We start from the raw sequence: 12,939 nt of genomic DNA, 5'->3' as shown, positions 1-12,939 counted from the left end.
TGCATTTACTACCTTCTTTGCTCTTCATTTTTCTTACACCTACACTTTTTATCTGATTTTATTTTCTTTCCGTTGGAAGTTCATCTTTTTTTTTTTTCCAATCTCCGTCTCCTGGGTTCAAGCGATTCTCCTGCCTCAGCCTCCTGACTAGCTGGAATTACAGTCACCCACCACAATGTCTGGCTATTTTTTAAAAAAAATTTTAATAGAAATGGGATTTCACCATGTTGGCCAGGCTGCTCTCAAACTCCTGACCTCAGGTGATCCATCTGCCTCAACCTCCCGAAGTGCTGGGATTACAGGAGTGAGGCACTGTACCTGGCCTGGAAGTTCATTTGTAAACTTCCCTTGTAAATATTTTATCTTGTAAGAATCTGCTGGTGGCAAATCTGTGCTTTTTTTTTTTTGGTACAGAGTGTTGCTCTGTCGGCCAGGCTGGGGTGCAGTGACATAATCTCGGCTCACTGCAACCTCTGCCTCCTGGGTTCAAGCACTTCTTTTGCCTCAGCCTTCTGAGTAGCTGGGATTACAGGGGTATGCCTCCACGCCTAGTTAATTTTTGTATTTTTGCTAGAGATGAGGTTTCACCATGTTGACCAGGCTGGTCTGGACCTCCTGTCCTCAGGTGATCCATCTCCCTCAGCCTCCCAAAGTGCTGGGATTACAGGCATGAGCCACCATGCCCCACTGCATATTAGTTTGGCATGATACTATTGCATATAGAATTAAAGGTTGATGTTCATTTTCTCCTTAACACATTGAAGAGGCATTCTGTCTTTAGGTTTTCATTACTGATGTTGAGAATTCAAGTGTCAGTGTGTCTGCTGTTTTCTTGTACATTATCTACCCTTTTACATTCAAGAACTTTTTATCTTTTGTATTCCGTTGTTGCAATTTGGTGTATCCAGCTATAGATTTGCTTTATACATCCTTTTTGGGATTCATTGGATTTCATGAATCTGAGTACTGGGATTTTTAATGAATTTTAATGATTTCCAGAACATCTATCTGGAAAATTCTTAGCCACTAACTCTTTACATATATTCTCTTCTGGAATTCTGGCTAAATGAATTTTAGCCTTTCTTACTCCATCTTCCATTCTCCTTAATTTCTGTATCCTGCTTTCTTTCCATCTGTTCTTCTCTGTGTTACATGCTGGGTCATTTCTTCTAATTTATCTTCTAGTTTACTGAGTCCTTCTTTAGCCATGTCCAATGTGGTATCAAATCTCTTCATTAAGTTTAATTTCAGTGATTATATTTTTCCCCTTAGGAATTCTGTTTGGTTAAATTTAAAATCTGTATTGTCATTCTTTTTTGGTTTTGTATTTCCCATGGATATCTTTACACTTGTCGTCTTTTTTTTTTTTTTTTTTTTTTTTTAGAGATCATAAGTACAGTATTTTATATTCTGTCTCACCAGTTAATTCCCTCTCTTCAGATAGTCCATCATGTGAAGGCTTTTGTGGTTCTCTTTTTCCTATCTTCTGTTTTTTGTTTCTTTTGATTCTTACTCATGGTAATGTGTGTCTTTTTATGCTTGGTAATTTTTCATTGTAATCTGCTCATTTTCCTTAGAATATTATTTGGGAGAATTCTCTGAAGCCTGAGATAACTGAGCCTTCATTCAGGGAAGATTTATATTTATATTTCTTCTGCCAGGTACCTTGGGTATGTTGGTGGCATAACTAAATTCATTGCTTAAGATATTCTGGACTGCCAAAGAATTGTTGGGCTACATACCTCCTTGAGGAATATATCATAGTTACAATTCACAGAGGTATTACCTTTTTCTTCTAATTTTTCTCAGGGCCTTTGTTTGCATCCCCCTGTGAGTGTGTTTTAGGGAGAGGAAGGTTTAACTTCAGGATTATTCTTCTCTGAGTGAGTGTCCTTTAATGTTTCAGATTTGTGAGGAGAACTCTTGCTAGACTCTCCATCTTTGTCTTCTGTTTCCTCTGTTCTGAGAGGCTGAAATTCTCATTGGAGTAAGATCCAATTTCATTGTCAAAGTTTTAAAATTCTGGTTTTGTTAAGTCTGGAGTACACTTCTAATTGTACTCAGAATTTGTCCCATTTTGGTGGCTATAAAATCTGGCATGAAATTATAGTTTTTCTCTTGCCATTTTTATTATATTCACTTTATCCTTGTTGGTAGATATGAGATGTACTATCTGTCATTTTCCTTTGTTCTCTCTCCTAAGATAAAATAATTTAGATAAGTGAGTCAAGAAATCACTTCACATTTTGATAAGACCTTCAGGAAATGTCTAAGTGGTTGTCTTTTGTTAAGCTATGTTGTAATATGCATCTTGATTCATTATTAATTTTTCTTCTTTTTTCATGGAAAAGTGTGTGTTATATTCTTAAAAATATATGTGTCTTTCTTCTCTGGCTTTTGCTCATTTTTCTCTACTATTTTTATATCCAAATGGTTTTAAATTAGATCGTACGTGAATACTTTACCTCTAGAAACTGTAGGGTTTGCATTTATTCCTGTATTCTTTGTTAAAATCTGGGAATTCCATTTCTAGTTCACGTTCTGTATATTGGTATATTATATACTGAGTAGAAACCAAAGCATAAGATCAGGCTACTTCTAGTCAGTTGTTCTTGATTGATAGAAACTCATAAATACAAATTAATCATATTGGAAACACAGTACAGACATCCAGATTTCGAGATATTTTTATCTCGTAAGATTTGTTTTCCTAAACTTTATTTATTACTTAAAAAAATTACCAAACAGTAAATATCCACAATATAAAGTTCACATGTTACAGCAATATGTTTTAGAAAGTGGAAGTCTTCAGTATTTTACCTTCTGTACATAATAACCTCTAAAATTTGAAGTCTGTTCTTCCAACTTTGTTTTCTTTGCTACACCAATAGTGTAAAAATGCTAATTCTATGAAAAAAATAGAAAGCTTCTATGATAGGTTTTTGTGCTTAATTTTAAAAATTTAATGTATTTTGGATTTTTTCTAGAAAGTTAAAATTTACCTATTTGTGAAGAGACTCATATATGTTATAATGACTCGGGTTACTTAGGTTCTTTCCTTCCCTCATTTTCCTTCTTTCTTCCTTTTATTTTGTTACATTCTCCTCTATTAATATCCTGGTTTCTTTCTTGTATTATAGGTTGAGTATCCCTTAGCAGAAATGTTTGGGATCAGAAATATTTCAGATTTCTTTGGATGTTGGAATATTTGCATTTTACTTACTTGTTGAACATCCTTAATTGGGAAATATGAAATTCAGAGTGTTCTAAGAAGCATTTTCTGTGAATATGATCTTTGAGCATCATGTTATTGTGGTGCTGAAAAAGTTTTAGATCCTGAAGCATTTTGATTTTGGATTTTCAGATTAGGGATCCTCAGCTTGTTATTTTCCCCTTCCTTTCTAGGAACTCAAGGTCTCTCAGGTCTTTTTGTTGTCAAGTATGGCACGAGCTTACAAAACCTGCTCAACTAGTTATCCTTTGTCTCTGGCAGGAAAAGAGATGTGATCTTTTGCTAAAACTCTTCTTTCAGAGTACAAGGTTCTCTGATAGGATCATAGCAAATCATTTTCTTTCAGTTATTTCATTTATTTACTCATTTAAATATATATCAAGAGTCTAATCTGTATGTCAGACACTGTGCTAGGTTTTAGGGAACATAGCAATGATCAGAATGGATGTAGTTCTTGCCTATTGATGGATGTTAAACTTTTATGGATAGGACAAATATAAAACTAAGAGCAATCTACTGGGAAATTTTGATTAATGCTGTATGGGTCCAATCAGGAGTGTAAAACCACACAGTAATTTTGATAGGTATATTTAATATAATGAATTATTAACTGTAATGAGGGATTGTTTTGTTACTCCAACGAGTAAATTTAAAGAATATAGCAAGGGGCCAAGTGCTATGGCTCATACTTGTAATCCCAGAACTTTTGGTGTCAGAGCCGGGAGGAACACTTGAGGTGAGGAGTTGGAGACCAGCCCGGAAAACATAGTAAGACCCTGTCTCTACAAAAAATTACAAAATTTGTCAGGTTTGGTGGCTTGTACCTATTGTCCCAGCTACTTGGCAGGCCAGAGACTGGAGGATTGCTTGAGCCCAGGAGGTCAGGACTGCAGTGAGCTATGATAGCAACTCCTACATTGCAGCCTAAGTGACAGAGTGAGATGCTGTCTCCAAAAATACATGTATTTAAGAAGAGTAGTTATAAGGAATATAGAATTGAGACAGTGTTCCCCAGAAAGAGGCTCTCTCTTCCCTGAGAATTGAAATCCACATCTTGTTGGAGAAGGAACCTCTGTGAGTCATTGAATGGCAGAAAAGCCATGCTGGTGTCTTTCTGGTAATCTGCTCTCTAAAACTTTCTGAAAATCCATCCTCTGAGGTGAAAAGGGAAAAATATTCATGGGGCAATGTCTCACTGCCCTCGTTCTGCTGTGAAACCACCTGAGGAGGCTTCTAGGGGCAGAATACTGGCTTTTGAGTGCTGTCAGCCCTTGTGCACGGCATGCGTCGTGTTGGAGAAAGGCACAGTGTTGCGGGATATTGCTAAATGAGTGTACTGGAACCAGGAAGCAAACTCTTTTCTCCTGCAATGTCTCTCCTGTGTTCATTATCTATTTCAGTGCTAGTTGGCAAAGAAAAATCATTTAAGCAACTCAGATCTACTTTCACAGAGCAGACAAGTGGGTGAATTTGGAGCTAAGTGAGGAAACAATTCTATAATCAGCCCAAATGCTGTTAAGGAAATGAGAATGATAGATGCCCCAATTTAGTTTTGGTGGTGGTGTCGGAGAAGATCTCTGAAAATTCAACATTAAGACCAGATATATTTGTAGGATCCACACTGCTAAAGGGTATAAGAAAGAGCCTTCAAGGTGATGGTCAACTGTGAAGAGCTTAACTTAGCAAACAGTTGGGTGAATTTGGAAGTTGTAGAAAGCTGAATTGGTTCTAATGTAATGAGTGAGGGGAGAGTGGAGGGATGTTAAAGATGCATACTCTTGATTAGGCAAACATGGAAATCATATTAAGCAGTTAGGATTTTGTTGTAAGTGCAATGGAAAATAGGGGAGAGACCCAATACACTTAAGCTCAAAATAAAATACTCTCCACTCTCTTCCATTAAAAATAATTTAGAGAAATCGTCATGTCCTGGCATCAAGAAAGGCTTTGTTGAAACTAAGGCTTATGGTAGAACTTCCAAGGAGTACCAGAACTTTGATTTGTAGAGGCCAGAATACATGAGGAATCCTTAGACTAGTGATGGAAATGAAGATAGAGAAATGCTTAACAGACAGACTCTGGAGAATCTTGAATGTCAGATTGACCCTTCTGGATGCTTCTTATTACTTTAGTAAAATCATGCCATCTGTGTTTGAATCCAAATCATTTGGGGCAAAAGAATGAATAACTATTTGAGTCAATTCTGTTCTTAAGTTTCAGGCTAATTGGATGATCTTCAGAATTTTTGATGATCTGTCAGTCTGTTTTCAAACCTCTATCTCACCTCACCTCCCATCCTCATTTTAAGAGATTTCACTTGACTTTGCTTCTTATAGGCTATGGGAAAAAAGGCTATGGGAAATGCCAAGGTTTTTTCTTCCTCTCTCTACTAGAGTCTTGCTTGGGCTGCCTGGGCAAGGCCACTGGAATCCCTTAAAGATGACAGTTTTGATAACAGTTTCTCATATTTCAAGGAAGAGCCATCCCAGATATAATTTATTAGTGTTATTTTTACAAAGAATACTGGAGGCAGCGTAATTTGTGAAGAGGTTTGTTTGTTTCATGGTTCTACAGGCTGTACAAGAAGCATGACTCCAGCATCTCCTTTTGGTGAGGGTTTCAGAATGTTTCCACTCATGGCAGAAAGGGTTGGGGAGCCCACATGTGCAGAGATCACATGGCAAGGGAAAGGAAGGAGGTGCCAGGCTCTTTTAAACAACAAGCTCTAACTCACAGAGCAAGAACTCACTCATTACCATGAGGACAACACCAAGCCGCTTGTGAGGACTCTGCCCCCATGACTCAGACAGCTCTTATTAGGGTCCCACCTTCAACATTAAAAATCAGGTGTCAGCATGAGTTTTGGAGGGGTGAAATACCAAACTGTAGCACAGACTTGGATTATTTATTTTCTATTTTAATTGAAATAGATATTTAAAACAAGATATTTTAATTTCTTTTAATTTATTCATTTTCTTTCTGTTGGCTTGTATATCAAGCTGATTATGTGTTGGCACTTGACACTTGTTCGGTGTCTGCTTTTAAGCTTTATAATTGTGTATATATATTTATTTGTAATTTTAAGTACGTTAAAATTGTTGACATATTCTTTAATTTGAAAATGTATTCTTTAATGATAAATTCTTAACTTTAAAGGTTATATTAGGTACCGACCTGCCTACGTTTTGTGTGTGTGTGTGAAAAAATGTGCCTTTTTGTTTGAGTGTCAGATCTTTTTAAACTTTGTAAGTCAAATATCTTTTATTTACTCAAACTGATTTGATGGCTGCTCATATAATTTTTTCTTTAAGAAAGGGTTCTCATCTCATAGAAAATAATTTGTTTAGATTTAAAAGCTGATGCTAGACTTAGGGACATAAAATAGATGACTTTGGTATACTAATCACATGCAAGTGAATGAATTAAATTTATTAAACTAAAAGACTCCAAGTGAATGAAGGACCTAGGGAATGGGAAACTCTGGTTTGTTGCCTTTTCTGGTTTACATATGATTTTATTGAAGATGATTTGATAGTCCAGGATTTTTTATATTCTCAGAATAATAGTAAGATCAAGTATTATTGTTCAGTATGGTAAGTGTAGCTCTATGAAGTTTATGATTTGAGAAGTATCTATGTAGATTCTAAGAGTTGTTGTGAATAAATGTTTTATGCTACTGAAACTTTTTTTTTTTTGGTCTATATGTTTCTTCCTAATTTTACCCAAATTGAGTTTATAGGTTAAAAATTTTTTTTTTGAGGAATCACTCCAATTTTGTACTCAGCTATATTTAAATAGGAGTGCATGCATTGGCAGATATTTCAGATTTTATATTGGAAGTATTTTGCTGAGGTCATTTTAAAATTAATACTAATTTTACATTAAGATTGTTTTATCAGTTCATGTATTTAGTGATTCTGTATTTCTTGAGTAATTTGTGAAAAGTATTCGTAGCAAATATTTACATTTTTTCCAGGTCTACTGTATATTATTGAAACGCAGAAAGTTCTTGATCTCAGAATTAATTTGAAGGCTTCATATATTATTGTCCCACAAGATGGAATTTTTAGTCCTACATCAAATCTGCTTCTTTTGGACCTTGGTCATCTTAAGGTATATACTAATAATATTTGATTTATGATATAGCATTTAGGGTGTTTCTTTGTTTAAAATGTATTTTGTTTTTTAGACAGTTTGATTTATTGTTTTTTTTCCTATATTTGTGGTAGATAAGTAAGATTTGAGAAATCTTCCTTTCTGATAAATAAAGTGAAGTCTCAATTAGGTAGTTTTCCTACACTTATGAAAACAAAATGACCAATTAAACTCTGCAGGGTCAGGTTAGAATCTAAGATTGATTGATTGATTGACTGATTGATTGATTGATTGATTTGAGACACAGTCTCGCTCTGTCACCCAGGCTGGAGTACAGTACTGTGACCTTGGCTTACTGTAACCTCTGCCTGCTAGGTTCAGGTGATTCTCAGGCCTCAGCCTCCTAAGTATCTGAGACTACATGTGCCCGCCACCACACCCGCCTAATTTTTGTGTTTTTAGTAGAGACAGAATTTCACTATATTGCCCAGACTGGTCTCAAACTCCTATACTAAAGTGATCCACTTGCACTGGCCTCCCTAAGTGCTGGGATTACTGGCGTGAGCCCCCACACCTGGCCCAAATCTAAGATTTATATTTATAGTATTTGAGAGTCATGCTTGAGAAGCTTATTTCTTTCTCAATTTAGATCTATTACTTGATTACTTAAAGTATATAGAATGAGCGAGAATTCTGGAAACAAATACATCTTCATCTTTCTGAAATTTTTTGTATGTAAAATTATATATAGAGAGACATTTTAATATTTGTATTAAATAATTCTAAATTGAGAAATGGTCTTCCTCTGTTTACCTAAGTCATCTCCCTTTTTTTCTTTTTTTTTTTTTGAGACGGAGTCTGGCTCTGTGGCCCAGGCTGGAGTGCAGTGGCGCGATCTCAGCTCACTGCAAGCTCCGCCTCTTGCGTTCATGCCATTCTCCTGCCCCAGCCTCCCGAGTAGCTGGGACTACAGGCCTCCTCCACCATGCCTGGCTAATTTTTTTGTATTTTTTAGTAGAGACAGGGTTTCACCATGTTAGCCAGGATGGTCTTGATTTCCTGACCTCATGATCCGCCCACCTTGGCCTCCCAAAGTGCTGGGATTACAGGCATGAGCCACGGCGCCTGGCCCTTTTTTCCTAATTATATACTTTTTTCTTTCCAAATTTTCAGTAGAGAATACATTTTTTTGTGGTATTCTAGATCTGTACTCTTCACTATAGTACCCACTGGCCAGCCACATGTGGTTATTTAAATTAATTAGAATTAAATAAAATTCAGTTTCTTAGTCATATTAGCCACATTTAAGAGTTTAATAGTCAGAAGTGGCTAGTGGCTACTGTATTTTTTGTTTTTGTTTTTGAGACATAGTCTCACTCTGTTGTCCAAGCTGGAGTGCAGTGGCGTGATTTCAGCTCACTAAAACCTCTGCCTCCCGAGTTCAAGTGATTCTTCTGCCTCAGCCTCCCAAGTAGCTGGGATTTCAGGTGTGCGCCACCATGCCCAGCCAGTTTTTGTATTTTTAGTAGAGATGGGGTTTCACCATGTTGGTCAGGCTGGTCTTGAGCCCCTTACCTCAAGTTATCCACTGGCATTGATATCCCAAAGTGTTGGGATTACAGGCGTGAGCCACTGTGCCCGGCCTGTATTTGAAAGCATTGATATAGAACATTTCCATTATTGTAGAAGTTCTGTTGGACAGCATTGCTGTAAATCATTAAATACAGAGGAATATCTATCACAATTTAAAGAACCAAGAGAGGTGGATAATATTAGAATGCTGTTTCTGGCCACCTAACAAAAATATGTGCCTGTCCTTGGTACTGACATCTTCCCTTATCCTATATTTTAAAATTCTGCATTTGTTAATTGTGTAAACACCCACTGGGTATATATTTATAATAAAATTTATACAGCTTGTTATTCATATTTGAATTTTCATTTGTTTCAAGGGCAGTGTGGTATAATAAAACATAAGGTTAGGAGTAAGGATATCTAATTTTGTGATTTTAGGCAATTTGCTTAACCTGTTACCTAAAATTGATTACTTTTCAAACAGAGATAATCTTTTTTTGAGGGTTTACTTCACATGAGTTATATAGAGGGAAAAAAAGTTAAAAATGTATGTGTACACACATGTATTTTTATGAGTAAGAGCTTTATGTACTATTGTGGAGTCATCTCCAGGATGTTTAAGTGAGAAAAGTAATGTGCACAGTATGCCAAGAAAGGAGAGATGCAAATATAACTTGCCTGGAGTTGCATAAATGGCAGAGTTGGAACTAAAATTCAGCTATCCTATTTAATTCTGGACTCTTTTACTTCTTATTGTAAAGCTATATCAGTATTTGTCATCATGCTGTAGAAACATTTTATAAGCTAAATTTGTCTCTTGATCTTGCTCTTAATGAGAAGGCCTCTTACCACATTTAAACAATTTGTACACGTATTATTCTTCAGGACCGTCTTGGTTTCTTTCTTTTAATGTAAGTAAATGGGAAATATATCCTAATATGTAAAAATTTACTTTCTCTCTCTCATTATATATCTCATGGATGAGGACCTTTCTAATAGCCTTATTATGTATGCTTACTTGTGAATTTATCCTCTCATATTAACATTTTATATTATAGGTCTAAAAATTAAAACTTTGTACTTACATTTTGAAGTATTTTGCATAGTCTAAACTATTAAAATTAACTTGAAGGTGACAAGTAAAAGTCGTTCTGAATTACCAGATGTGAAACAAGGTGAGGCCAATCTTAAAGAGATAATGGATATAGCTTATGATTCCTTTGATATTCAACTTACAAGCATACAGCTGCTTTACAGTAGAGTTGGTGAGTATAAAATGCATTATTTGTTGATTGATTTTGTTGAAGTGATTAATTAGGTTTTTAGGTACTTGGAAGACCTTCCTCCTAAATGTGTTAGAACTTCTATATTTTTGATTTAGAAATGATAGTAAATATTGGTTAGCTGTTCTTACCAGGAGCAGTCTTGCCCCCCAAGAGACATTTGTCGATATCTGGAGACATCTTTGGTTGTCACAGGTAGAGCGTGTGTGGCACTCCTAGCATCTAGTGGGTGAAGGTGAGGGATACTACTAAGCATCCTACAGTGTACAAGCCAATACCTCATGACAAATAAGTAGTGCTGAGGTCGAGAAATCCTGATCTATATCAGTGTTTTTCAGCCTTTGACCAAAGTTGGCCCATACTGAAAATGATATTGGTATTACTACACCGCTGGATAACCAGAAGATATTGCTCAGGGCCAGAAGTAAGCAGCCTGGGGACTCTGACAGTCATGGACAGCCATACAAAGACTGACGAGGGTCACTCTCCTTGGCATACTTGTATCTCATTCACTGTGGTGTACCAGTCAGGAGTCTCTGATTTAGAGCTAGTTTTTAAGATGAAGTCGAAGCCAGAAATTCACATGACAAGAGCCTTTTCAGTAGTTAGGAAGAGACCCCAGACTCATTCAGCTTTCTTTTCGTTCTGTTATACTGCTTTTGAATCCCTAGAGTGTTAGTGAACATGCAGATAATTCAATAAAGTTTGATCTGTTGAAGAGATCCATATGTAGAGATCTATGTGTTTGTATGCGGTCAGATTTTAACTACCTGAGCTAACCAATAAAAGGAGAAACAATGAGAATCCAAAGTAGTTGTTATCAAAATTGTTAATTTGTATGGGACTGAAACATTTTATTTCTTTAATTATATTTGCTTCAGGATAGTGAACGTAGTTTGTATTTTTATCATATTCTAATTGTGGTGAAGGAAACCTAAAGGTATAGTGGGTGGCAAAAGTACATTATTTTTAAAGTCCACAAATTCTTTTCAGGGAATAAATTACTGGGTTTGGTTTTCCTTGACTGGAATTTTATGACTCATAGAATTATTGGGTTCAAATGAGATAGTATATGTGAAAATGCATTATATGACTGAGATCCCATTAATCTTGTTATGAATTTTTAAAGTTATTTCTTTCTGATTATACCTATTTTAGAAAATCTGAACAATTCAGAAACCAAAAAGATAAACCTTTATGTTACTGCTTAGGCAAGAACACCATTGATATTTTGTTGCATATTCTTTTAGTATGTTTTTCAATGTATGTGCCTGTGAATATGTGGGATGTGCTTGTTTGGTGTTTATATTGGGAGTATTTGTGAATGTATTTTTTTACATGATTTATACAGTTTTATATCCAGATATTTTTTCTTTTACCAGTAATATTTTGGTCACTTGAACTCATGGTTTTTATTGTCTATATTATGCTATATGGCTGTGGTCTCAGTTATTTAACCATTCCCTTATGGAACATTTAGGCTTGTAACTCTGCAGTGATTGTTGCCAGGAGGGGTCACATGTTAGTAGACCTGGCTGTGAATTTCAGTTTTATCACTAGCAGATTGATCACAGGCAAGTTATAAATTCTTTTGAGTCTCAGTTTTCTAAAGTGGGATTATTATATATCATTTTGAGAATTAACATTTAAACATTGCCTAGAAGAGTAGAAATTATTAATTAATAAATGGTAACTTTTATTAGTTACTGTTAAAGAACCTCACTTTTTACTACCTTTTGCGTTGTTGCCTTACTGCCATGTTACTTTTTTGGGTAAGGTATGTGGTTGGTGTAGCAATTGTCAGTGGGTGTACAGTAAATTTGATAACCTATTGATTGTATGTACCTGAGAATGTGACATTAAGATTACCTAGATGTGGGGAAATTTTCTCATATAATGGAATGTGTGACTATAAAGTATTAATAGTAATTTTAGGTTTTGTGTGTTTTTCATATTATAGTTACATTAAATATGTTATTAAATATGAACCATTTTCTGTACTTAGGTGATAATTGGAGAGAAGCACGAAAACTCAATGTATCTACCCAGCATATTTTGGTACCCATGCACTTCAATTTGGAACTGTCTAAGGCCATGGTTTTCATGGATGTAAGGATGCCCAAGTATGTATTGTTTGTTGCGTGTGACTGTGGATTTTCTGGGTAATTCTGTAGCTAGGGAAATACCATACTTAATGTGTGTGTGGTAAAATGTATATAAAATTTACCATTTTGACAATTTTTAAGAGTATACTTCATCGTCAGTAGGTTCACACGTGCTGCTGTTATGCAACCATCACCACCGTTCGTTTCCAGAACTGTTTCTCTTCCAAACTGAAACTCTATACCCAATTAAGCAATAACACCCCATTTGCCCTGCACCCAGCCCCTGACAACAACCATTTTATCTTCTGTCTTTATGAATTTGACTATTTTAGGTACGTCATATAAGTGGAATCATAGAAAATTAGACTTTGTGCGCCTGGGTTTCTTCACTTAGTATAGTGTCTTCAAGATTCACCATGTTGGAGCATATGTCAGAATTTCATGTATTTTTAAGGCTGATTAATATTCCTTATATATATACACTATGTTTTATTTATTCATCCTTCAATGGACATTTGTGTTGTTAATGCTGTTTGGCTGTTGTAATAATGCTGAGGTACAAAATATCTGCTTAAGTCCCCGATTTCAGTATTTTCGGGTATATACTCAGAATTGCTGGATTATATTGTAGTTCGGTGTTTAAGTTTTA

At 35.6% G+C, this 12,939-nt stretch overlaps 1 protein-coding gene across 1 annotated transcript in view; it reads left to right on the top strand.

Moving 5' to 3' along the window:
• The window catches only part of VPS13A (vacuolar protein sorting 13 homolog A), a 257,283-nt gene that overhangs the window by 69,027 nt on the left and 175,317 nt on the right, over positions 1-12,939 (top strand). The window contains 3 exon segments of the mRNA XM_030919695.1: positions 7,209-7,345; positions 10,035-10,167; positions 12,191-12,308. Of these exon segments, the coding sequence (XP_030775555.1) occupies positions 7,209-7,345; positions 10,035-10,167; positions 12,191-12,308 (388 nt within the window).

The sequence above is a fragment of the Rhinopithecus roxellana genome, chromosome 16, assembly GCF_007565055.1.
Source record: "Rhinopithecus roxellana isolate Shanxi Qingling chromosome 16, ASM756505v1, whole genome shotgun sequence".
Classification (NCBI taxonomy): domain Eukaryota; kingdom Metazoa; phylum Chordata; class Mammalia; order Primates; family Cercopithecidae; genus Rhinopithecus; species Rhinopithecus roxellana.
This window is presented reverse-complemented; position numbering and strand designations above follow the sequence as displayed.